Raw genomic sequence first — 27,591 nt, forward strand, 5'->3', positions numbered from 1 at the left:
AAGTGCTTAAAAGGATGTTGGAAAATTTTTACTTTGTTACTTTGAGAAAATTGATAAACTAGTTTCACTTGTCCAATTAAATTAGCATTGTAAATTAAGTATTGGGAGAAATGTTTAAATACTTGGTAAATTGGTTATCATTAGCAACTCCAACGATACATATTTTTCACAAAGGGATAAGTTAGTAGAAGTCTTTCCCAAGTGAGAACCTGATAGATGAAGGGAATGGGGAAGGACAGCCTCCCCAAGTGCTGTTTTGACAGACATTTGTGAGCAAGTTCTCTGCTAACTTCAGGGCCTAAGTAGCAGCTGTATGACCATGAGGACATTGCCTTGACTACGTAGACTCAACGGCAAACGCTTGAGACAGGGTTCCATTTTACTATTGAAAGTTCATCTCTGCTCTTAACTCAATGCTTGGAAAAGGTTAGTTCAGGTGGAGGTAGGCCATAGTTTGAGCTGACACTGAAGGGGACACAAGCCTGTCCTATCCCTGGTTCCACTAAGGTGACCCAAGAGATTCCAGCTAGTCATTCATTTTCTCCGGGAGCCTGGCACAGACAGACAGTCATATTTGCTGGGTTTTTCTTTCCTCCTAAATATGAGGCAACTACATAGTAAAGGTCTGTGTATCTTACTAATTATTGGATTTTCCCCTCAAAGTAAGAGATTGCAATTTTAAAATAACGTCCCCTTGAAGAGAAGGAATTGATTGCTAGGAAAACTAACTTTTGTTGAGTATTTGTGTACATGCTGTGTCTGACGGGGGAATGATGAAAGAACTAGGTAAATGTTTGAGAACATAACAGACAGCAGAATGGTATTTCTAGGAGAGAATTCAAGATGTGCATCTTCATGAGATTTATTTTATCTTGCTTTCATCTGAAAATAAGCATTACATTGAACATCTTAATTCTAATGATAAACATTTTTAAAGTTGATATTTCATGCAGTATTCTATCACTATGCAGAACTATTAGACAGTGCTCAAATTGTGGGTTGGTTTGTTGTTTTTTTTCTTCTGAAAAAATAAAGCTAAGTACTTTAAATAACTATAGGCACAAAGCTTACTTATAATAACATTAGTGGGGAGGGTAGGAGTTAATTAGCTGGGCACTTGATAATAGGCTCTTCTTATCCAAGGAGCCTTATCACCGCCTCCAAGGGCAGTTGTGTAGCAGGTTGCAAGATGAATACATAAATTCGTACAATAATCATTATAAGAAAAATGTTGCCTTTAGGCAAACTTAGTTTCTTTATTATTGCATAAAATTCCCTTTCAGTGTTAAGCAATGTGCACTGTCAGAGTCTGTCTTGATATAAAGTCCCTACCTTCTGTAGACCCAGGCTGGGCGAGTGTCAGGAGGTTCCCCGGGGAGCACGCTGGAGAAAGTAACCTTCAGACAAGCGTAGGTAGAACTGGCTTATCTTTAGTCCCTGGTCCCTCAGAACCACTGGTGGTTATCTTGAAAACTATTTTAAAAGAATGTAACGGTAAAGCATAAGAAATATTTTCATTAAATCTTTATATAAGAGGCATACCAACTGAAATATATTTCACATTACATAATTCCTGTTTTTTTAAAAAAACAAAACTATATGCTCCAAACTGATTTACTTTATTGGCAGTTCCCCCAAGAATATTTAATTTCTCTCTTTGAAATTGCCCAATCAATACTGTCCAGGCTACATGAAGAGCCTGATCAGCCTCTGCCCAGAGTGGAGAGTGGGGTGACAGTTAAATAGCCTGCTTTGCTGGGGGCGGGGGTACCCAAATACATTTCATTTTCAAAATGTTTCTGGAAGGACTTATTTGTGGTAACGCCGAGAGCTATTTAAAACTCGTCAAAAATGTGGGTTTTACAGAACACAAAAATAATCTCCTGAAAGTTTGGAAGGGGAGAGGGGCTGTGGTGTGGGGGCGGTCTCTGCTGCCCACGTCCGCCCTCTGTTGAGTGCGCTGTGTGCTTACGGGCTCCCCGGAGCAGTCGCCGTATAATTGATGTGCAGTCTGCATTGCTGAACCCTGGACTGCACCATTCCGTGTTCAAGGGAAGATGTAATCTGATCCCTCTGCTGCTGAGGGAGGAATCTGTTCAGTCAAGGCTTTGACAGGGCATAGTCTCCTCCAATAATCTTGTGGGTTCTCGCTCATTATTCCCCGAGTTCTCAGTGGAGCTGCATGCGTGTGTGCGTCCCGAGCAGCGTTCTGGTTCTGAGCTGCGTCTGCTGGTGCTGGGGAGTTTTGCTGCCGGTTCCGCTGCCTAATCTTCCTCTTCTGGCGTGCCTGAGCATGTCCACGTTAGAATCTGTGACATACCTACCTGAAAAGGGGCTATATTGTCAGAGACTGCCAAGTAGCCGGACACACGGGGGCACGGAATCCCTGAAGGGGAAAAATACAGAAAATATGGGTTTCTACGGCACATTAAAAATGATTTTTTACAAAGTAAGTAAGCTGTTTTCTTCCTGTGCTGTGTGGTTGTGTGTGTGTGCCTGCCTGAGAAGGAAAATCTGTATCATCAGAGATGGCTGCAGTATCCTCTAATTTTGGTGGGTGGCTGGATGTCTGGTATTCTGTTTTATTTCATGAATGTTGTAAGCAACTATGGAACGGCAGCGTGAGCTGGAAGAAGCTTTAAAATAAAATGTATGTTTCCATCTGAGAATTTTTCACTGAAAATATATCCGGACTTCAGAAATGTGGCTCCGTTAAATGCTGACCTGGAAATACTCAGCCTCACTTGGCTTCCGTGAACCTTTCTGTTCAGTTTTCCTGTATCATAGACATACATATGTGTTCATTACTTAACTCTTAAAGTGTAGTCGCTGCAATGTGTGGGGTTCATATTTGAGGAGATTGTACTACTTGTGGTATCTTAAATAACTACCCAATTAATTTTTGGTTATAAAGTCGGTATTTTCAGTTAGCAGTACAATATTTAAAAGGCTTTTATAGCCATTCAGAAGGTGCTTTGTTTTATAAAATAATTTAACGTAAAACCCCCTTCTCAGTGAGTTCCTTGCTTTATTTTTTAAGTATTTTTATTCCCTGAAAGATTCTAAGATGGAAATAAAGTTTGCTTTTAGTGGCAGATGGCATTTGTACCAGTGTATTTACAAGACATTCTGGGAAGTTCTGGAAGCCAGCATTACTGACTTAATTCAAATGAGTATCAGAGATTCTCATAATGATCATGAAAGACATCTGTGAAAGTTAGCAGTTCCGTGCAATGGGTTCATTTGTATACATGAATTGCACACATGGAAGCACATGGCTACCCATGTATTACAGTGTTTTTATTATTTTTGTCTGTTTTTAATAAAATTATTTACAAAGAGAAAAAAGTAATATATGTTGGAGAGGATTGTCTTTAAAATGATATGAGTATAGAAACTTCAGAGGGAGGAGAGCAGACCAATTCCATTTTCCCCCAGTAGGTAGCTCATGAACTAAGGTATAAATTGTGCATAAGCTTCTTGAACCTTCGCAGCTAAAATTCATGCAGTGTTGATTGGAAGACTTTCTGCATGATGATAAGAGTCCTTGCCGTCCCATCTCAGAGTCTGAGTCCTTTAGTATGTGCAGTGTATGTCCTATGTTTCATGTGTTCCTGTGTGCGGCAGTGGGTAGGGAAATGAGGCTGCTGCCAAGTAGGGGTCCACTTGGCTGTAAAAATGAAGATGGCTATCTCCCCACAGCATGCAATCACAGTAACTAGTGAGTACGTGCATATCCAAAAGAGGCTGTTGAAAATGAAAAAGTTGAACTTAACGGATCTTATTTTCTAGTTTGGAAGTAAACATATACTCCAATGACCTGCATTAATTGATAGTGAAACACAGAAATAAATATTTCAATATTAACATTGAATGGATTGCCAGCATCCCATGGCATAGTGAGAGCCCTTAGGATGTACATGTTGGACATGCCTTATATATCATATATCTGTATATCTCAGACGTAGCTCACTCTTGTATAGTCCTTCCCGTGTTTCAAGAGTGTTTGGACCCGAGTATGGGCTGTGCACTGTGCACGTAGCTGTTGGTGACTTTCTCTTCAGCTTTACCGTAGGAGATGCAGATCCTCTGCTGCTAGGACTTGCTCTTTCAGCTGTCTCTGTTTCCACGCCAATTGCTTTCTTCTGTATTATAGTCACCATCCAAGATTAGCTTGTTTACAGTGCTCTCTGCCTTTTTATAATGATATAAATGTTCAAAGTTCAGTTATCCATATTTCTGGTTTGAAATTTTTAATTTAATTTTTTATCTTATAATATTTTTCAAGAAAAATGAATATTAGAAAGACATGTTAAATATGGTTCTTTTCTGTGAGTGCTAATAAATTTTTCTTGTTACTTAACTGAAAAATATGTAATTATTTAAGGATATGATAAATATCAGTTTCTAAATCACCATATCCAGTTTACCCCAGCAGAATACTAAGGGAGCATTGCCTCTCCAGTCTCTGAGAGCGAAGCAAATAGGACAAACTATGGAATAGATTTTCCATTTAACCTACCATTGTAGGCACATGGAAATTTAACAGCTTTTAATATTAGCATGCAAATTCATCTGATAATGGACCGGGTAAATTTAAAAAAAAAAACTTATCTGTTTTACCTTATAGATGAAAAGAAAGTTGGACCATGGTTCTGAGGTCCGTTCCTTTTCTTTGGGAAAGAAACCATGCAAAGTCTCAGATTACACCAGGTAACGTTAAATAGAGGGGTAGATGGGGGTCATTGAATTGTGTTCGCAGAATAACAATGCTACTGTATTCAGTGTTGCCGGCTGTTCTAGCGTTTTTTGATGTTACAGAGATGGAAAGGGTGTCAGTCCGATTGCTCCTTCTTACTAAGAGACTCACGGGGGAGGCACATGCAGAACTCCTAAACAGTAAACCATGAGATCTGAATGTGAGCAAATGTCTCTAGTTACTATAGCAACTGCTTGCCGTTCTAGGGTAGATACTTACATATACCAAATCTGAGATAAATTTATTAGCAGTGAGGTAAATCTCCCAGTTTTGAACTTAGTCTTCCTCCATGGAATGAGTGTTAGAAATCCCCATGCATTGACCTGATAGTCTTTATGTTTAGCACATACATTTCTACTCCTGTAGAATAGTTTCCATAACAACTAGACACAATTCTAGTCTTGTTTCCTGCTTCACTCCATCATTTTTGGATTTTGCATCAGTATAAAACTTTGCCCACTCTCACGCTAATTAGGCTAACTTAAGCACAATATCTCATTTCCCAGCCAATTAAAAATGGCTTCGAAATGCTGTGTTTTAAAATTTAAATAACAAAAGTATCTTAAGAGCCTTTGTGGTCCCCTCCCCCTCTTGTATAATTGTCACTTTGTTTTTTTGTTTTTTATTTAAAAAAAAAACTGGTAGGAGTGAACAAATAGACATTCTGAGGACATCATGGTTATGATCTTTCTTAAAGCATTTTGATTTAGTTATTTTTATTCTATAAAGTAAAATAAAATTAGCATTGCTTAGATACAAGGTTCTTTAAGACATTATAGACTGCACCCCTCTTTACTGGTTTTTTATTTCAGTCAATTGAGGGAATTTCTTTAGTGCTCTTCTGCAAAATGAAGGAGCCATACTACCTAGAGTAACTTACGTACAGAGAGCTCCGGAGAGAAGAGGGAAGAGCTCCAGAGCAGCTCTTCCCGTCCTCTTTGCCATCCACAGTTTCACTGTTTTGGGCACTTCCACCAGAGGGTGTGGAGGGACAGAGAGACTAGTAAAATGTTTCGCTTCTCCTTCTAACCTTGATAATATGTTTCTCAGATGAGAGAGTTGAGCTTGATGTTAAACTAATTGTAAATGCAATTTTTTAATCTGTAGATTTTAGTCAGTCCACGTCATTTTGGCCTTCTGTTAATACTGAGGCAAAAGTATTAAATGTTCAGTTATTTTAAAATGGAGTTTGTGGTACAGAACACATTTTCATAAAATTTTAGTTGCTTTTTATGTCAAGAAAGCAACTGCCTTTTAATAAGGAATTGTACTACATATGAATACATATTTATTTTCATGACTTTGGGGCCATCTTGTTGGTCACTAGCATATACATGTGATGTTTAGTGATGCTTTGGACAGGCTTTGACAGGTAATAAGACGAATCTCATTTTCTATTTTGTCCACCCTTAGGAAATTTAAACTATTAATAAATCATGTTTTATTTAGGAAAAAAGAAAAACTGAATTTGGTTTTGAATTAGAAAAGAAGAAAGGATTGACTTATTTGTTGACTATTACAGATTGTCTTAAATAAATATTAAAAGATTCAAAGGTGCATGCATGAAGATCTCTGTAAAACAGTGATTTAGGTATCATTTAAAAAATTAAAGAGTTGCTTTGTTAGCAGTTTGTCAGATGTTGATAATGAGTTGTTATGCTACAGTTTATATGTGCTCTTTGGATATAAATATGTATTTTTTAAGCATTCACTGTAGCCCAGTCTGGCCTGGAGCCCTCCTGCCCCGGAGCCCTCCTGCCCCATCATCTAGTGCCCTGATAACAGCTGTGAGCTGGCTGCTCTTTAGACTTAAGAGGATTCTTTTCCAGATGTAATTTCCCAGGCAGGTCTTGTCCTTTTAGTACCTGCCTGCAGATGCTCGGTGTTCACCCTGCTTTAGATGGTTGAGCTGGCTTAGAGGACCCACCATCTGAGACCACCAGCGTATGCGACCGTAGGCTTCCTGCTGTTATCTAGCAGAGTAATACAGTTTCAGACCTCGATCAGAACCACGTACTCAGTTCTGAATTTATTTGCTCAGATTTTTTTTTAATCTCAAAGTTTATTGGAAAAGAATCTGTCAACGATCTCTTTTAATCTAATTTTACCTGAAAGTTCTCTGCTTGTTCTGAAAAACTGTGCGTCTCATCAGGGCTGGCTACTACAAGATACCTAGTCTCAGCTTAATAAATGACAATTTAAAATTGGCAACAGATATATATATATATTGTAAATAATTTTATTGCATCTAGGGCAAGTTTAAGGACTTATGTGTAAGAAGTAAAATCCAAAACATTTTTAATCTCTAAAATACTGGTAACACAAATACTTTTACATTCTTTTTTATAAAGAAAATGTAAACTTTAAGAAGTAGGGGCTGTGTGTTCTCAGGTCACGTTTGTTGGTTTGTATGCTTAGTCATTTACTCACTCACTCACAGTTAGGATTGAACCAGCCGTGTCCACTCAGAACGTGCGCTATGACTAATTTCCCGTGCAGCCCCAAGCAGACATAGACTAGTAACATACCGTTTCATAGAGTCTTCTACCTGGTTGCCAGTCGCTTTGCCCAGATGATTGCCAGTCGCTTTGCCCAGATGATTGCCAGTCGCTCCCCCAGATAGGGAGGAAACTTTTATTATAATCATAAAACAGGGTCAGAAGTAGTAGCAGATGCCTGTATTTCTAGCATTTAAGGGTTTGAAGCAAGATGATTGTGAGTTCAAAGCTAACCTGGGCCTCATAGTAAGTTTGATGCTAACCTTGACTACACAGTGAGACCATCTCTGGAACAGAAGGAAAGGAAGAAAGCAAAGTAGGCTTTGTGTATCCCTGCCTTCTGAGAATAGCCAGCAAAAGGCATTGATTGCTGTAGTGATGATGGAAGAAGACCAGATTGTTATTCTGATGAAATCAGAGCTCACAGTTCTTAATAAGACCTGTCTTTGCTTCCTCTTGTCCTTTTTCCTTTTTTTTTTTTTTTAGTACCACTGGGCTTGTACCATGTTCAGCAACACCAACGACGTTCGGGGACCTCAGAGCTGCCAACGGGCAAGGGCAGCAGCGGCGCAGGATCACGTCTGTCCAGCCGCCCACCGGCCTCCAGGAGTGGCTGAAGATGTTTCAGGTGACTGTGGACACTGGCAATGCTTTACTTGGTTGCCTGGGGGGTGGGGTGGGAATGATGCATCATTATGCAGCCATTAAAAAAACGGAGTACTCTTTGGTCTGTACCATTTATGAGCCTTGGAAACTCTGCATTAAATGAAAGAAGCCAGATGTAACGTGAGGTGTTCATTAATAAAAAGAGAGGAAGTAGGATAGTGGTTGCCAGGTAGATAGGGGAAAGGACTGGGGTCACCTGCTAAGAGGTGTAGGCTTTTGGGGAGAGAATGATAGAAGATTTCTGGAACTGGGTAGGGTCGTGGTCATCAAGAAAGGCAGGCATCCTGGGAGTCCCGAAAGTGTACACTTAAAATAGCAAGCCTGTGATATGTCTGCATCTTTCAGAATGAAAGTATAGTGTTTATTTGTGTAAGTGTATATTTACATTCTTCATTGCCTTTTAGACAAACCTTTATTTTCTTGTTTATTTTTGAATTTTTATGTCATGGACTGTATTCTTGTTTTCTGAACATGTTTCTTGTAAATAAGGCATTTGAGATTAATTTAAGAACTGTCAGCTAGTCACCAGAGGTGACTTTCCCTTTACTACTTCCCTAGAAGAGATGGCTGGGTGACTTCTCAGTGCCTTGCTTGTATTTGGTTTTAATCTGGTCAAGTTCCAATTGCTGTCTTTTACCAGAATTTAAATTCTTTGAACATTTCCTGGGCAGATTTGTTACCATGAGTACTATGGATTTTTGTGACGTGAGTTAGACTGTCTTACCGTGAATGGTAGACTAAGTCAAGTGCTCACCAAAACAGCTGCTATAGATGAAGCACTCAATAAGACAATAATTAATAAAAATAAGAACATACCTGATGCTGGCCACCGTACTAATATAAAATGAACACATTCACTACCTCTGGCTGCTTGGCTTGTTAGGTATATAAGGAAACTATAATTTAAAAACATATACTGGTTTTATTTGTCTGCTGACTGTGTTTTCTGTCCTGCCCAGTTCCTGCAGTTGTTAAGTCCCAAAGAAATCACACAGAGGTCTACATTGATTATAAACTGAGTGGCCCATTAGCTCAGGCTTCTTACTAACTAATTCATATAACTTACATTAGCCCATAATTCTTGTCTGTGTTAGCCACGTGGCTTGGTGCTTTTTTCCAGTGAGGCAGTCACATCTTGCTTTCTCTGAGGCTGGGTCACCACTGCGGACTGAAACTTCCTCTTCCCAGAATTCTCATTGCCCTGCCTCTACTTCCTGCCTGGTTGCCCCGCCTCTACTTCCTGCCTGGCTACTGGCCAATCAGCATTTTATTAAACATAATACAAGTGACAGGATAAAAGACCATTGTCCCACAGCATTTGCCATTTTCAAATATTTAAGAAATCCTGTTAAGCAAATACCAATATTTTGCTTAGGCTCTCTCTCTTCCTCCCTCCCCACCTCTCTCTTCCTCCTTCCTCCCCGTGTGTGTGTGTGTGTGTGTCTGTGTGTGTGTCTGTGTGTGTGTCTGTGTGTGTGTGTGTGTGTCTGTGTGTGTTTCATCTATAACTTCAAAACGAACATAAAGTCATGTGCTTTTAGATGGGTTTAAGATTGTTTTGTGCCTTCTGATGATTCCTAAAATACCAGCAACGTGGGCTGGGGCAGCTACTGTAACCAGGGCAGCCCTGGTGCCTCAACAGGGTTTAAATTTTCCCCAAATCAGTAGATGAAGTGGTAGGACCCTGGGTGTCTAGCTGGTAAAGACAGTATGAAGGATTGCATCCAAAAAACAAATGATTATCCAACCCAAAATGGCTAGTACTGAGTTTAAGAATCTTGGGATTGAAGAAATGGAAGTTACATTTTACATATGGAAATGTCATGATACTACAGCCACAAGGAATGTAGTCTTAAAGGGATATTGAAGATATTGGCCTCTAATTAGGCCAGGGAAATGGGAAGATCAGTGTGTTCTCCTGCATGTGCACGAGCGTGTGTACACCCTAGCACCCATGAGTGCAGAGCTGACGTCTTATCCGGAGGTTGAGCACCGAATGGTAGCTTTAGCGTCCATTCAAACAGCCTTCAAAATTTTGAATGGAGCAAAGCTCGTTAGCAAACTAGTCCAAATAATTTTTATATGGTTGGGCCCATTTTTCCCACAGCATTTTAGTATACCAAAATATGTTTTGTAAGGCACTTAGGATGTTCATTAAGAGAACTTTTCTCCATTGAACTGCAGTGGGAACGTTAATGCTTCCTTTTCTGAGGCTGTTCTAGCCAGTCCTTCTTTATACAGTCCTTTTTTAGGTGCCCCACGCGCTCCTTAATAAAATGTCCAGTGTTAGACTTACTACTTCACAGTTTCAGAAATGTTTACTGTAGAAATAAAATCAGAAAACCAAGTTCACTAAGCCAGCTTTGTCTTATAAAAAAGTGTACCTGTTTCATATGAGTAGTTATAGTGAGAGATCTCATTCTTAGTTCACAGAAATATTGTGGAATTATCCCTGCAAGTAAAAAACTTAATCCACCTCCCCCCAACATTCTGTAGAAACAAATCTGTAGCAACTAAAGGCCCACCTGACAAGGTAGATCAGCCTAATCTTCTGTCCCATGTCAGCCTCTGACGTGACCCAGCTTCACGGTTGTACCCTGTCCTGTCCTGTGTTGTGCTGTGTTTCGAGGCTGGTGCCAAACTAACTAGGATTGAATCACTTGCCTGGAGGCTTGTGATGCTTCAGTGCCAATCTTACAGACAGCCACAGCTCCACAGCAAAGTGGGGTGGTGTGAGCTGACCCATGAGGGATAATTAAACTGGCAAGCTTCTACAAATATGCGATTGGGGCATTTAATGGTGACTTCCCTGTTGTGTAACAAGCAAAATGGGAACTCTTGTCCCCTTACTGTCCTCCTATTGCTCCGCAGGCAGTGATAGAGCACTCGGTCCAGCTTCATCTATCCCGACAAAGTACTCTGTGCTCCATTTGTAAATTGAATGAGAGACTATTACTGGAAAACAGAAATGTAAATTAAAAACAAAGGCAAAACCCCAAACTTTGTTCTGCTTAAATTGACTCGACTTTCCAGTAGTCGCTGTGCCTGCCAAAGAGATAGGGCTGGTTGGATTGTTTATGTAATTTGGATATTACACTGTATGGCTTTTTACTTAGCAGTACTAGAGCAGGTAAAGACTCTAATGGAATTAGCCTTTTATGGTTCAAAAGCGTCAGGGAAGGGAAGCATATATGACCTTGATGAAGAGGCTTAGTCCAAATTTTGACTTTGACTATAACTAGCAGGTGTTTGATTAAGGATCCGTTGTTTCCTTTATATCATACTACATAAAACAAACATTAAAGTAAAAGTGTCCACAGTGAAGAGTATTTAGCTGTGCATACAGTTCCACATGGAAGGACAACAGAGTCCATACATGTCAGTTTCCTCCGTTGTTCTTGGGTCTAGAAGCACCTGTCAGTACTAACTTTACATGGGAATCTGAGGAACAAAAGTGGCGTGTGTGTTTGTGGGTGTGTGTGAGAGAGAGTGCGCACTTGAGTGCTGTAACATATAACATTATGCAAATTCTGCACTCCCTAGCAGAACGGATTTGCATTAAGGCTGTGTGCTTTGGAAAGATCTGCTATACTCAAACCAAAAAACAAGAGCTATAAAATACATATGTTTTGATAGTTATAATGAATAAAATCTATATTGAAGGTTTTATCACACTCCATGCTAACTCCGAAATTACATATATTTTCTGTTTTATTTTAGTTAAGTCTTATTTATTTGTTAGTCAGCAAGAGATGAAAACCTTCAAGGAAGTGACAACAGGATCAGTTTATTGTTTCTTTGAAGTTGCATTTGTTACAGCATGATTAAGAAAACTTATTAAACCTGGTGTAAGGAAGTTGAAGAAATTCATGTATTTAGTCAGATAGGACTACAGGAAAGTACTGTATTTAATAGTTAAAAAATTTACATCAGAATAAAAGCAGATAAAGTCTTGGGTTCTTTAGAAAGTCATACCTGAATCATGTTTTCTGAGGTGGATTGGAAACCGTTTGGACTAACAAGGAGAACTGCCCCGAGGAGTAGAGGAGGATTGCCGAGGATTTAAGACCACTCCGAACCATACAACACAAGTCCCTGCACTGCCATGCCTCAGGTTCTGGAGAAGCTAGTTCTAGTTTTCTACCGTGAGTTCAGGCTCAGTTACCCAAGGCTGGAATAAGGCCAGTGTCCCCAAGTGCTTGTTCGTGAATTCCCCACGTGGGACCCTGGGCAGCGTTTGGGAACCACAGTGCCAACCACATCTTTTATAGGAGGCTTAAGGCAGTAAGCAGAAAGGTCACTTCAACCAGTCTCCAAGGAGTCTGGAGATAGACTAGGACAAAGCTAGGGAGCTGAGAGGCCATTGGAGGTCTGGATGTTGTCGTCTAGAAGAGACACTGGTGGCTTAGATGGCGCAGTCATGACCAAGTTTCAGGTGTCGTGAAGCTCATGGATTTGTGTCTCTGAGTCCCCTGATTCTGCACTATGAATCGTTTTCAAATGCTTAATCAAGATGTACAGTTTCCTTGTGTTGGATAGTTGTCCGCCTCCCACAGTATGGTGGTGCCTGAAGTGCCGTGGGAGAAGACAGCCCAGCACTTTCGCTCAGTGTGAGGCACTGCACGTGTGGTATGACAGACTCGGGGTGGGCACCCTGTCTGAGAACAGAGGACACGACCTGTGGCAGCCTGGGCAAAGTAGAGTAGGCCATGGAGGTCGTCAGACGCTGGCTGATGGCCCATAGTGCCAGCGCCGTCTGCAGTCAGGAGAGGAGAGGTGAGGTCATTATGGAGTCTAAAGGAATAAATTCCTCTTTAAGAATTATTCTGAGGGCAGCCTCCTAAGAGCCTTGACACAGCTCAGTATTTCTCTTACATCTTACGGAATGCATCAGACTTTGCCTGTTACTCTTTATTTGTCCATGTCCAAATGGCTGCAGTAATCCCCAGGGGTATTTACATCGGCACAGATTTACAAAGGCCTGCTTAGATATGCTTCTACTTAATAATTATGAAGTTACTTAAATGTTTTACATGGTTATTATAGAATTCCAACATTTTAAATTACTCATATGGCCATAAAATGTTTCCTTTCAAGAACCATTGCTTTTCTAAGCAGTCATACTCACTGGTAGAAAATATTTAAAAAAAAAAATGAAACAACAACAAAAATCCAACCCCAAGAGTTGATTAAAGGAGCTCAGTTTTGAAATATAATTATATGTTTTTATTTTTCGTAAGTATAGCATTTTTTTTCTTAAATTTTTTTGGTCTTTGTATATATTCTAATTTTTAAAAAATGAACTTAGCCTATCTTTGCTGTTGTTTCCTGTTTAATATCTATATTTTGTGTAAAACAGCATTTTTTAAACTTATAGGAGACACTTGTCAGAAATGCAGAATATCCAGCTATGAATTTCCCTCTAATTAATTATGTTGCAGATCTCTTAGCTCTTAGATGAAAGCCTTATTCAAGCCATAAAATTTTATGGCTGTCCACTAAAAATAATATGGAGAAAGAAAAATGATCTGTCAAAATTTCCTATTTATTCATTAACCGAGGTTGATTCTTCAGGGACAAGATTTTGGTATCTCCCCTAGTGTCTTGGTGTTGGATGAATGCATAACTGTTATAACTAAAGAAAAAATGCAGTCATGACTTTGCTGGAAAGTAAAACCTAGATGGCTTCAGAGGCTACTGGAGGCAAGTTCTCTGTCCATGGTCCCTTTCCATGCAGTTCCCTGCGCAAACAAGGACACGCAGGTGCGTTTGTAACTGGAGCATCTTTAAGGTAATCAAAGTGTCCTCTTCGGTAGAGCTGGAGTGGACCAGAGAAGCTGCTGGCTTTGGATGAACTCATCGATAGCTGTGAGCCGACACAGGTGAAGCACATGATGCAGGTGATAGAGCCCCAGTTCCAGCGAGACTTCATTTCCTTGCTCCCCAAAGAGGTAAGCAAAGGCCGCCAGCTAGCGCCCCATACGGGCACCACCCCCTGTAAGCAGTGTCCTGCCGGTCGTCTTGGCTTAAGGGTGCAATTGTTACATAAAGGATGCTTATAACCAGGGTTCTTTTTTTCTCCCAGTTGGATAAGGTAAGTCTGCATGGGAGTCACTGGGTTTCTTGCTAGGTGTTTGGGTATGTTTATTATTCATAGTGAATGTTCTCTAAATTCTGGACCATTAAGCAGCAATGCTGTTTTCCTTCTTACTTTGTCACTTCTCTTATGTCCCTTCAAGACCAGTAACTTTCTGACTATTGCATTTCTCTGGTCCTGGCATTATGTAATCGTTTTTATTTTATTTATTTTCTTAAGTGCACTGGTGTTTTGCCTGTATATATGAGGGTGTCAGGACTAGAGTTACAGACGGCTGTGAGCTGCCATGTGGGTGCTGGGAATTGAAACCAGGTCCTCTGGAAGAGCAGCCAGTGCTCTGAAGTGCTGAGCCATCTCTCCCGCCCCCTGCAGTTATTATTTAATACACAGAACTATATATATGTATATATATATATAGTGTGTGTGTGTGTGTGTCCCTGTTCATGTCTACCAGCCGTCCTCCACCTGAGAGAGATCACGTGTGAACTGCATTCTTGTAGCACTCCATCATAAGCCGTGTGCAGCTACATAGGTTAAATATAATGCATGTGTTGACATTTTTGACTTCATAGCTTCATTTTTATCAGCAGAAAGGAATAATTCCCATGCTATATATTTTCTTAAATTACTGTACTCATGCTACTAATTAAATACCAGCTTAAAAGACAGCATGAAAAAGAGACTCATCATACAAGTGACCCTGGACCCTCCAGTTTGAACAGAAAAGGAGTTCTGCTTTCACCTAGAGAGCCGCTCTAACTAAGTTCCTAGAGGAGTTCTGCTTTCACCTAGAGAGCCGCTCTAACTAAGTTCCTAGAGGCATTCATAGCCCTAATTGTAATTTTGCATTAGAGTTGAGTAAAATCGATGAAACTAACATAACTTAGGGAAAAGCAAAATTGGTTAAAAAAAAACATCCTTTTTTCTGGTGTTTTCCCCCACTTTGGAGTACTTTTTAAAAATGACATTGTCCCACAAAAGAAGTGGGTTTTTTCTCGTGAACTTCTTCTATCACAAAACTCTGAATAAACTTAGGAAAGTAACATGAGGTCATCAGGGCATGAAACAGTAGGAAGCAGTTTCTGTGGAAGCAGCAGATACTCACCCTGATCCATTTTATGTCCCTGGTGCCCTCCTTTAGAATCTTGATTGTACAGATTCTCTCATAGCGTGGTGTTTTTACTTACCTCTGAGAGTAAGATTTTCTAGTCTGTTTTTGCTTTATTCTTATTTTTATAGATAACTCTTATCATGCAAAAACTTCCTGACCTCAAATCAGTAGAATTTGAGGATCTCTGTGGGGTTGTTATGTATATGTATGGTGTGTGTATGTGTTCAAATAGTTAAATACATGCAGATGTGCACACATGTGCATGTGGAGGCCAGAGCTGTGCTCCTCAGTTGCTCCCACGTTACTGTTAGTCAGAGTCGTGGTCTCTCGCTGAATCCAGAGCTTACTCACTCATGTGGACCAGCCAGTGAGCTCCTGTCTGTCCCCCGGCTTATAGTTGCCACCACCATGTCTGTCTTTTCCAAGTGTTGGGGTCCAAACCCTTATCTTCATGGTGGTACACGAAACATTACCAACTGAGCCGTCACCACACTCCAAAACCTGAGAATATTTTAGCATTTAAGAAGTAAGCACAGATTATTAATAAAAGGTAAGCCCCAAAAGGTTCTCTTGGCTTCCATGTTTTTTCAAAGACTGCTGAAGGAAAGAGAGAAGTGAAGTTAGAAAGAGAACCTGGCGTAGCATATCATGTTTTCTTTTTTTCAACTACTTGGAGGAAAGATTCTTCATTTGAAAAAATGCTTTATTGCATATGTGGAAGAATAATGGCATAGATCTAAGCCCTTAGGGAAGTTTGTGTTATCAGCAAGAATGTATTGTTTAAAATATTATTACCATATTGGCATAATGTACTAGTATTTTTCTAATAATTGGTGTGAGCAGATCTCAAGCCTTTCTCTATCACCATGTAGGCTAATCACACGAGAAACCTGTGATCATTGGCATTGTTCTCACTGTGAGCAAATACCAGTACAAGCACAGGTCATCTAGAATAAAGCCTCAGATCCCTAATACGAGATTAACGAGCATTCTCTTCGCTCTTAAAATACTGTTCTCCTTGATCTGCTCAGTCTACCAATATACAGCAGTCCTAGGGAAATGTGCATCGCGTGGAGAGTAGCACCTTTGTTTCTGTCATTTCCTGACGTGTGAGTATGCCATCCTCGTTTCCTTTTCCACAGCTGGCACTCTATGTACTTTCATTCCTGGAACCCAAAGACCTGCTGCAAGCGGCTCAGACTTGTCGATACTGGAGAATTTTGGCTGAGGACAACCTTCTCTGGAGAGAAAAATGTAAAGAAGAGGGTAAGGTTCAAAATCACATAGAGAATGTGTTTCTACTGCAGCAGCAAAGGATTCTGGAAGCAAGTCAACAAAATAACTTTCCCGTGCAGGGAGAATCAATCGCTGGCAGAGTGAGTCTGCGTCCATTCACGCCCTTGATCCCAAAGTGAAGGAGTCCACCTGATTTCAAGCGATTAATTCCCAAATAATTGAGGATTTACCCACCCCTCCCATAGATTCTTAGTGGGACACCTCCTGTGAGCTGAACGTTCATAAATGCTGGGGAGATTGGACAGTTTGACATCTTCCTCCTGACATGGATCTTAGATTCTTGCAGCATAGTTTGGTTTGGTTTGAACCCCCTTTTTAAGGAAGGGGTTAAGTCTCCTCCATATTGATCAAAGGGGAGACCTTGTTTCGCAGGTAGGCACCTAGAAAAATAATCATTTTGAAAAAAAATTGTTTCTGAGAAGCAAAATGTTACAGGAGAAGAAACTGGTGGGCTGCACTCTGTAGATGATGCGGCTCTGGCTGGCTGGAGAGCATTGCTAATTAGAGAGGCCTAGGAAGACCTCAGGTGCTCCTCGCTAAGCCTGGTCCCACAGTCAACCTCCAGCTGCTCTTGGGTTAGTCAGGAAAATCTTCTTTCTCAAGCATCTTCATATGTAAACTAGTGTTAATTTTGCCTTCTTTCTCAGAACCTTTTGTTTCTTCCTTGAGATAGGGTCTTTATAGCCCTGGCTATCTAGGAAATTGCAAGGTAAGGTAGACCAGGCTGGCCTTGAACTAATGGAGAGCCGCCTTCCTTTGCCTCCTGAGTACTGGGTTTAAAGGTGTGTACTGCTATGCCCAGCTTCAGAATCATTTTTAAATGTCCTTTTACTGCATTTGCTAAAAATGATTCTGAACAGCTTGGTCTACATAGCAAGTTCCAGGACATACATACATACATACATACATACATACATACATACATACATGTGCAAACAGCCTGAGGTAATGATGTGCGTCTGTAATCATACTACTTGGACAGAGTCAGGATTACTGAAAGCTGGAGGCCATCTTGGTCTCCATAGTGAGTGCTAGGCCAGTGTCAGTTAAGTCTTTTTGCTGCATATGATCCAGTGATATTCTCCCCACTCCTTCCTTCCTGTCTCCTACATGCTCTATCTCTGTGAGTTTGCTGTTCTAGGAACTGTGATAAGTAAGATTGTGCGGTATTTATCCCTTCGTAATTTCCTCATTCTCTAATGTCTTCAAGGTTCATGTCCCAGCGTGCATCCCTGTATCCACGTGTCCTTTGTCAGGTCGAGCAGCATTCCATTGTGTGTACTGCTGCATTTGGTGTTTTGGACAGATGCCTGGACTGCTTCCTGCTCTTGGCTAACTGAATAACATCAGTATGAGCATGGTGTCTAGATACCTGTTCACATCTCTCCTGTTAGTACTTTTGAGCACACATGCAGAAGTGAAAGTCCTATATCCTCTGTGCTATTGTGTTTTTGTGGAGTCACTGTGCTGATTTCCACAGCAGTGTTGCCGTTCTGCATCCACACAAGCAGTACACATCCCTTCCCATCTCTGTGAGAAGAAGAGGCAATGAATCAGAATTGCCGTACCCATTGCAGACTCGCTGCTGCCTAGAGCAGTGTTGGAGGTTAGGGGTCTCTACCTCATCGGTGCTAAGAGAAAAAACAAGATCTGTATATAATGTGTAATTTTTATTATTGACGAAAGGAATTATTCTCTTAAACTCTTTGATGCATTAGGAATTGATGAGCCATTGCACATCAAGAGAAGAAAAATAATAAAGCCAGGTTTTATACACAGCCCATGGAAGAGTGCATACATCAGACAGCACAGAATTGACACCAACTGGAGACGAGGAGAACTCAAATCTCCCAAGGTAACTCTTCACATGCTAACAGAAACCTTTCATCAGTGGGAATGCCTGGTCAAACTCGTCTCTTGTGCCTAAAGTAGAACTTGACGCCTTGTGAAAAGAAAGCTGGCTCTGTTTTAGAATTAACTCAAAGTGTATATAACAATGTTCTTTTATTTCTGGTTTCTTTAATCTGATAATTTTATTGAAATCAAAGATGAGTTGATCCAGGCATGGTGGCTCATGCTTGTACTCAAGAATTGGAGGCTGGAGGATAGCTGTGAGTTTAAGGCCAACCTGGGAACACACTAAGTTCTAGGTCAGCCTGTTCTATGGTATGAGAATTTGCTTCAAGAAAGTCTCTTCCAACAAAGATGAGTTGAGAGGACATGAATTTGGTCTAGACCACTCTGCACAACATTGTTATTGTTACTACTTTTTAGAAATAACAGTTTGGGGTGTTGTGGATTTTTCTTGGGTTTTTTTATTTTTGGCTTTTATAATTTGAAGCAAAAGTCTCATTTTCTATCTTATAATATTATTGCAGATGTATAAATGGTAGAACTCCTCAATTCATATACTTTAAAATTAGCCAATTTGGGGAGGCATTGTTTTATATACCAGCATGCCCTGGCGTAATTTTAGGTTGAAAAATGTGTTATTTATTATTCCTCTGTTTCTAGGTGTTTTACTTTTTTGCAGTGTTAAAAGTTGAACCCAGAGCCCAGTCCTCTCCCTCTTCTTTTCCTTGTGTTTTAATTTTGAACTGAGGTTTGCCTGGGTGGAACTCACTTGGTGGCCCAGGCTGTGCTGTGTATTGTATATAAATTTCATAAGCCCAGCTCTTCTCCTCTCTCCTGTTCAGTGTTATAGGCCTGTGCGGGAGAGTTCTGGGGACTTGGCCCCAGGTCCTGTGTATCCAAACCATCTCTTCAGCACTTCACTGTATTTTAAAGACTGTGATGTAATAACATAAATATGATATGTGTGTTTTTCTCATAGGTGCTGAAAGGACATGATGATCATGTTATCACATGCCTGCAGTTCTGTGGTAACCGCATAGTTAGTGGTTCTGATGACAACACTTTAAAAGTTTGGTCAGCAGTCACGGGCAAGGTAAGTTCCCTTCTTTCCATGTTTTCGCAAGTCGTCATTTTGTGTATGCAGTCACAGTGAAGGGGTCTGATCCTCAACTGTTGATATCCTCGGTTAGGACTGCTACCTGTTTGCCGTCTTTGTCGCTTAGATGGTCTGAGACTTCTCAGACGCATTTCTTCTCACCTTGCCCATGTGAGTCAGAATCATTGCTCCCTAACGCCTTCCAAAACATGGCTGAGGGATTTGTAATGTCCTTATAACTGTCTGTGGCTGAGCTGTCTGTAATCTAGGAATCAAAAAGATCCTGCTAATCGGAAGTTGTCTCAGATGTGAATGGTAAGGACATGAAGCCAGGTAGCCCAAGCAGTGGCTGTATTTTAGGTAGCATTCCTTAGGAGTCTCTAGTGCATATTGACTCTGTCTGTCCAAAAGAGAATGTTTTTATGAATTAAGTAATCATTTATTTAAGAGTTAACAGAAGAAAGTATGAGAAAAATCTGTTTTTAAAAATATCTTTTGCTGTGTTGTTCCTTGGACAAGAATCTTAAAAATACTCAAAGCAGATGTTAAAAATTTCAAAAGTAGCTACATGTTTCCAGGATATAATATTAGTTTGGGGCTTATCTCAGAGTCTCGGTGTCTGTCTTTACACGTCTGGAGTAGCACGGCTAGCCCCTAACTACCGCCTGCAGGCAGATGGGTGAACTGTGGTATGTGGTCACACCCAACTTTCTTGGCAGTCTTGCCTTGGTTCTCTTCCGTGGGAAACACCCTGCTGCAGCTTTAATATTATTTAATCATGGGGCCAGGCTAGAGCTGTTGAGCTTGCTTGCATTTTATTTATTTATTTATTTATTTATTTATTTATTTATTTATTTATGTATAGCTTTCTGCCTTGTCTTATGCTTTGTATCATATGATTCTTTTTAAATTTTTCACTTCATTTTATTATTTAATGTGTCTGTTTACCTGTATGTACGTACGTATGTATGTGTGTGTGTATGTATGTATGTATGTATGTATGTGTACCATGTGCATGCCAGGTGCCCTTGGAGGCCAGAAGAGGGCGTCAGATTCCCTGGCCCTGGAGTTGTAGGTGGTTGTGAGGCACTAGGTGCTGGGAATCAAACCCAGGTCCCTGAAAGACAGCCAATGCTCTTCGCCACTGAGCCATCTCTCCAGCCCCATCATGTTAATCTTATGTTCCATATCATGTTTGCTTTCTCCATACCTGTCCCTCATTGTGGATGTGTGTCTAAGCTTGTATCACTACAAATAAATAATTTAGTAATAACGGTGTCATGCAGCATTGGTGGCAGAATGGTTTCCTAGTGCTCTAATAAAGTTGAATAAGTAAGACTTGTTCCAGATTTTAATGAGATGATAGTATATTCTTTGCCTTGCTTTCATTTATACCTAAAATTAATCATCTGAAGTGTTTTTCCAGTGCCTAAGAACGTTAGTGGGACACACGGGTGGAGTATGGTCATCACAGATGAGAGACAATATCATCATCAGTGGATCCACTGACCGGACCCTCAAAGTATGGAACGCGGAGACCGGAGAGTGCATACATACTTTATATGGGCACACTTCCACTGTGCGGTGTATGCATCTGCATGAGAAAAGGTAGAGGAAACCCCATTCTGATGGGGCTTTTGCTTCTGTCACTTGTGATATTGAAATTCATATAGTACTAATGGGCTCTTAAAGTAGATACTAGTGATTAAAAGTGTAATGTTCCTAAGTTAGGAAAGCCAGGTTATATTGGCATAAAGTTGGAGGCTTGTCTTAAAATTTCCTTCTTCATTTGATGATGGTACAACCTTTTTTTCTTGAAGCTCTGCTTGGTGTTGATTTGATGATTCATTGTCTTCAAACAAAAAATCATTTTCTTTCTTAATAACCGAATTTATGCTGTGCAAGAGCCACAGATTCAGTGACTGGGACTCCTAGCCTGTGTGTCCTTGGGTGACCCACCACATTCTAGATCTAGACAAACACTGAGGTCCCGGCTCTCACTTACTTTCTCATTGCCTGTGGTCTGCAGGCTTAGCCCCCAGGCTGTTACTAGATCTCCTAGGAATGTCCCTGCTCCCTGCCTGAGGGAATAAATAAAACCCTTGACTGATCAAGTAACTCCTCAGCACAACAATGTAATGAAATGGCAAATATCCTAAAGAAAGGAAGTTTTGGATTGTTGTAAGTTAATACTAGATCTGCACCGAGGACTGAGCCGCATGTAATCAAGAGAGCTGTGTATGGAAAGCTGCTTGCTTATCGGAGGCTGCAGTTGCTCCTGTTCTAGGCAGAGTAAAAGTTTCTGTTCCGTGTACGAAGAGAAGTGAGCACTGTTTCACCTGCTACGTGCTCGTCAGAATTCTGATACCTTGTTTTCTGTTCCCTCTCTGCAGAGTTGTTAGTGGTTCTCGAGATGCCACTCTTAGGGTCTGGGATATTGAGACCGGCCAGTGTTTACACGTCTTGATGGGTCACGTAGCTGCAGTCCGCTGTGTCCAGTATGACGGCAGGAGGGTTGTCAGTGGAGCATATGATTTTATGGTCAAGGTGTGGGATCCAGAGACTGAGACCTGCCTGCACACGTTACAGGGGCACACTAACAGAGTCTACTCATTGCAGGTAAGGAGTCCGTCTCTCCCATCACCTCGACGCTCTGCTGTTTAGATCTACCTTATTAGCAAGAAGAAAACATAAATTTCAAAAGCATTTAACTGTTTTAATGGTTTTAATTTCTGTGATCCATTTTCTCTCTAAAATGCAAATGTTTGTCTTGAAACCTGATACTTCAGGGCTGTAAATTTTGTTACATTATTAATAGTTAGATAATCTCATAGGAGAATAACTTGGATTTTAATAAACTCCTTTGCTGAGGATTAATTTGGCCAAAAGCTGCTGCCCCTTTGCCTTGATAGCTAGAAGTTGATGGGCCGTGTAATTGTGATTCCATCCCATCTAAAGTGGCCGTGAGCCTCTCTGCAGAAAACCCTGTGCTTTCTGGGGCCATTGGTGGAGCAGAGAGGAGCTGACTAACCTGTTGTGTCCCTTCAGACATGAACTTGGAGTTTATTAACAGATTATAATATTTCAAGATCTAAAGTAACTGGACAGAAAACGTGGGCCACCTTTATTTCTGGAAATGCAGTGCTCTCCACTTTAAATATTTCCTGTTACATGACTGTCTTCCCAGGCACTTGCCCCTCAGTGGCTACCCGAGTGGAGCAGAATCCCACTGCTGACATGGCTGTTCTTAGGGCGTTTGATTCCTAATTGATAAGACTGCCCAAGTAATGAAATGTCCATATATGATAAAGACGTCGATGGTTTCCAAGGGGAGGGAGTTGGTTGCCATTGCTGTTGGTACTCTGTGGTGTACTCAGAATGTAGAGAATGATCTCAGAATGTACAGCCGGGCATTATATATACCTCCTGGGGATTGGTAGGGGTTTATTGGCTTTTAGTGGTTTGGGGAAGCTGAAGAAGAGAGGCTGCGTAGCTTGCTTTTGCTACTAAAATGCCTCCTCTTCTGACTAATAACATATCTTTGGGGATATTTCCTAATTAGCAGTAAGTTCTTGTAAACAGCTTCTTCTTACAGTTTTTAATGGAATTTACTTTTGAGCATCACAGAAGTTTGCTTGGCCCTTCCTTCCCCTGCCTTGGGTGCTGATAAGCGTGGCTTTGGCTTCCTATAGGCAAGCCAAACTCGGCTTTCTTACTGAATACATAGGTTGTGGCTTTCAGCTGGGACCAGGTGGTCGGAAGGGAATGTTGTTCACTCCAGGTGCTTCGTTTTCTTTTTGAAGTTATTGGGCAGTTTTGTTCAGTTTTGTTTCCTTATTTTTAATTGTAAGAGAATTTATGAAGTGCTTTTGGAGACATGATCTGTAGACTCGATGATAGCGTGCACATCAGCCCAGCTGCGAGTTTACCCTAGCGCGCTCTTTGTTCTGGCCTTACATGTTGCTGTATCTCCCTCCCTATTGTGAGTAAGGTCTACCAGCTAGTTGACAGGGAAAGAGTCCATGTTTCTGTTCTAATACACTGTGTCTGTTGTAGTTTGATGGCATCCATGTGGTGAGTGGGTCTCTCGATACATCAATCCGAGTCTGGGATGTGGAGACAGGGAACTGTATTCACACGTTAACAGGACACCAGTCGTTGACAAGTGGAATGGAACTCAAGGACAATATTCTTGTCTCTGGGAATGCAGATTCTACAGTGAAAATCTGGGATATCAAAACAGGACAGTGTTTACAAACATTGCAGGGTAAGTGTTGGCCTCCTTTAGCCGTATCCTTCTGAAACGTCACTGCTGAAGAGGGAACCTGTGTAGAGCAGAGATTAACCTCATGCAGAGTACTTACTCCTGATGACTTTATAAACGCTTGCCTTTCAGAACCAGGCCACCTTGAGAAATGGCCTCAATTGTGTCTTTAATGTGAAAATTCTTACTCATTTCCTGCCTGTTCAGTCGACTCTATTTAACCTTAACAATGAGAAGAAAGACTTGGCCGACTCACAGAAGCAATGCTTCTTTTTGTCTGATCATTATATTTTGAATGATAGGAAATTACTTTGGCCTCCACTTAGCCAACTGCTTTAGTTGGGATGGGAAGGAGTAAAGGTTACCCCCGAGGTAAAGAAACACATGAGAAAGTTGATTTGGAGGCACAGCACCACTGAATTCTTCATGATTCGCTTTTTTATATTTAGACGCCGTGCTTAGAAGGTTGGTTTGTTTTCAGTGAGCCCATCTGGAGGGCATCACGTTGTGACTGTTCCTGGGATGTGGGGGTAGTGTAGTTCGGTTTTCTCCTTTACTGGTCTGTGCAGAGTGGTGGAGGGCCTGACAGATCTGTCACACTCGTGCTTCCAGAATGTGTGACGCAGCGTTGCTTGTGTCATAGCCCGGAGAACAACGTGTGTCTGGTGGCTCGCCAGGCTTGCAGGAGACAGGCCGTGAGCGTTGGGGCTTCCGCCGCAAATAGCTACCAGAGCTTCTAAACTACAGCAAGGTTTCTAAATACGCAGCTTTTTAACTGTTGGGTTTCTCGTGTGTTCTGACTGGTAATTCAGTCCCTGTGCTTTTGCCCAGGTCCCAACAAGCACCAGAGTGCCGTGACCTGTTTACAGTTCAACAAGAACTTCGTAATTACCAGCTCAGATGATGGAACTGTAAAACTCTGGGACTTGAAAACGGGTGAATTCATTCGAAACCTAGTCACATTGGAGAGTGGGGGGAGCGGGGGAGTTGTGTGGCGGATCAGAGCCTCCAACACAAAGCTGGTGTGTGCGGTTGGCAGTCGGAATGGGACTGAAGAAACCAAGCTCTTGGTGCTGGACTTCGATGTGGACCTGAAATGAAGAGCAGACAAGATGAGTCTTGTCCAACTCTGTAGACAATATACTCCTGCCCTCCCCCTGCGCAAAAAAAAACAAAAAACAAAAAAAAAAAGAAAAAAAAAAGAAAAGAAAAAAAAGAAAAGGAAAAAAATCCCTTGTACTCAGTGGTGCAGGATGTTGGTTTGGGGCAACAGATTGCAAAGACCTACAGACGAGACGGTGAGAAAGGCTGAAGAGACAGAGCCGTAACTGAGGGAGGCGGCGGCGCATCACCTGAAGCTTCACTTCTGATGAGGGGCAGCTTCGCAAAGCGAGACTATAAACCAACCAGGTGCAATTATTCCTCATTTTCTTCTCCAGTGGTCATTGGGCAGAGCCTCACCAAGACGTTGTTACCGTCACCTCGAAAGGCGTGGCGGTGATATCCACACGCGTGTCATCAGAGCTTCTGCAGCCAAGTCGTGTTTCTGAAGTGGGAAGCGGAAAGAGATTACTGTGAATTGCTTTTGTACAGTTTCCATGAAGCTTTCTTGTTCTTTTCTTTTCCATTTTTTGTTGGTTTTTTTTCTTTGTTTTGTTTTTTGCCAGCCATTGCCAATGTCAATCAATCACAGTATTAGCCTCTGTTAATCTGTCTACTGTTGCTTCCATATCCCCTCTTCAGTGCGCATGTCGCTAAAGGTGGCGCCTTGTCCTGGTTCCGAGTCCTGAGATGGATGTAGTTCTCGACGCTGGTGCTAGAAGTAGGTCTCCACATGTGGGATCGTTGTCCCGCCCTGTACTGTACTCCCAGTGGCCAAACTTATTTATGCTGCTAAATGAAAGAAAGAAAGAAAAAACAAATTATTTTTTTTTATTTTTTTTCTGCTGTGACGTTTTAGTCCCAGACTGAATTCCAAATTTGCTCTAGTTTGGTTACAGAGAAAAAGACTTTTCGCCACTGAAACTTGAGCCATCTGTGCCTCTAAGAGGCTGCGAATGGAAAAGTTTCAGATACTAAAGAGTGAAGTTTGCCTGCAAATAAAGAATCGAGAGTGTGTGCAAAGCTTATTTTCTTTTATCTGGGCAAAAATTAAAACACATTCCTTGGGACAGAGCCTGAGGTGCCTGTTCTGCGGAGAAACTTCTTTGTTGAGGGCTGTGGTGAATGGATGAACGTACATAGTAAAACTGACAAGATATTTTAAAGATATATAGAATACAGAATAAAGGAAGTTGCTGGTCCGTCGTAGCATCTTACAGTATTCGGGAAAACAACTGTTACAGTTTCACTGCTCTGAGTAACCAACGCGAGAGGAACACCCGCGCTGTAGTGATGGCGTCCACGCAGACCAGCGCGGCGAGCGAGCGGAGTCAGGTCGTCTGCCTCATTCACCAGGAGCCGTAACTCAAGCTGAACTGTGAAAGTGGTTAACACTGTATCCTAGGCAGTCTTTTTTTTCCTCCTCCTCCTGTTTATTTTTTTGTTTGTTTTATTTATAGTCTGATTTTAAACAATCAGATTCAAGTTGGTTAATTTTAGTTATGTAACACCCTGACGTGATGGAGGAAAACAACCTTTAAAGGGATTGTGTCTATGGTTTGATTCACTTAGAAATTTTATTTTCTTATAACTTAAGTGCAATAAAATGTGTTTTTTCATGTTATTGCGCCTGTTTCTTCCACCTAGATAATACTGTTTCATTATAAACATACGGTGTTTGTCTAATACTTTAATAGTCGGGTTTTGGCTTCTTAGCATTGCCTTCATTTTAGCAACATAGAAACGAGGCCAAGCCACCTTGCTTGCCTCCCTGTTTGCTTTGGGCGTATAAACATGGCTTCTGGTTCCTTCCTTCTGCACCTCAGCAGTGGACCTGAGAGCTGCGGCTGTGGCTGTTAGGTGATGTGTGTGATGGCCCTGCCCAGCCCCCGTTCAAAAACCCAATTCCTGCTGCCTTTAGTGAAACTCTAGCAAACTAAAGCAAGGTGTGGGAGGGACATGCTGTGTGTGTGTGTGTGTGTGTGTGTGTGTGTGTGTGTGTGTGTGTGTTTATCTCAACCAATCTCAAATCAACATGGAGTCCTTCCTCCTAGAGAACAAGACTCTCAGAGCCATAGGCCCAACTTGCTCAGAGACTGAGTTTCGCCAAGGGAGTAGGGCCAGGAGTCTGTCAAACGCGACCCTGAGCATGGAAAGGCACTGGCTTTACACTCTGTTCTTAAAACTCTGGTTTACTAGGCCTCGGCAAACTCCACGATAGGAGCAATAGGGAGGGCGAGAGTGCAGACGAGAGAATCCACAGTACGGGCACAGAGCAGACTGGAGTGTCCCACAGTACGGGTGCAGTGCAGACAAGAGAATCCCACAGTACCGGCCCAGTGCAGACAAGAGAATCCCACGGTACGGGCACCGTGCAGACTGGAGTGTCCCACAGTACAGGCACCGTGCAGACAAGAGAATCCCACAGTACCGGCCCAGTGCAGACTGGAGTGTCCCACGGTACGGGCACCGTGCAGACGGACTGGGCTGTGAGTGCATCTCTGAGAAGACGAACTCAACCCAGAGCCATGCCTGCTATCCACATTAGTGATGTCATATTTTCAAAAGGTCACCTAAATAAGGCTACACTGGTATAATTGAAGAAAACACCCACCTTTAAAACATGACAGAAAAGAAAAGCTCACCGATTTTGCAGATAGTCAGGCATCCCATCTCTGATGTCACCCTCATCTGTCCTCACTCAATGTGAGGATGTTGCAAAGCACAGTAGGTCAAACTCAGTGAAAGGAAACTACTATTGAATGTTCTCTAGGCTGACAAGGTAGCTTCGTGCACAGGCGTGGTTCCCCGAGGTCTGCCCCCAGGACCATGACAGAAGGAGAAAACCA

At 41.5% G+C, this 27,591-nt stretch overlaps 1 protein-coding gene across 6 annotated transcripts in view; it reads left to right on the plus strand.

The window, feature by feature from the left end:
* The window catches only part of Fbxw7 (F-box and WD repeat domain containing 7), a 149,624-nt gene extending 123,258 nt beyond the window's left edge, over positions 1-26,366 (plus strand). For 5 of the 6 annotated variants that reach the window (XM_075950913.1, XM_075950914.1, XM_075950916.1 and 2 more), the window contains 10 exons: positions 4,631-4,713; positions 7,744-7,885; positions 13,740-13,874; positions 16,274-16,397; positions 18,146-18,282; positions 19,261-19,374; positions 20,804-20,985; positions 21,771-21,996; positions 23,434-23,644; positions 24,473-26,366. In XM_075950913.1, the coding sequence (XP_075807028.1) occupies positions 4,631-4,713; positions 7,744-7,885; positions 13,740-13,874; positions 16,274-16,397; positions 18,146-18,282; positions 19,261-19,374; positions 20,804-20,985; positions 21,771-21,996; positions 23,434-23,644; positions 24,473-24,741 (1,623 nt within the window). In that variant the 3' untranslated portion in view covers positions 24,742-26,366. Of the gene's footprint in view, positions 1-1,995; positions 2,450-4,630; positions 4,714-7,743; positions 7,886-13,739; positions 13,875-16,273; positions 16,398-18,145; positions 18,283-19,260; positions 19,375-20,803; positions 20,986-21,770; positions 21,997-23,433; positions 23,645-24,472 lie in introns of those variants that run through there. The other variant, XM_075950918.1, reaches the window with a different exon arrangement.
* Positions 26,367-27,591: the final 1,225 nt, after the last annotated feature.

Source organism: Microtus pennsylvanicus, chromosome 16 (assembly GCF_037038515.1).
Source record: "Microtus pennsylvanicus isolate mMicPen1 chromosome 16, mMicPen1.hap1, whole genome shotgun sequence".
In the NCBI taxonomy this organism is placed as follows: domain Eukaryota; kingdom Metazoa; phylum Chordata; class Mammalia; order Rodentia; family Cricetidae; genus Microtus; species Microtus pennsylvanicus.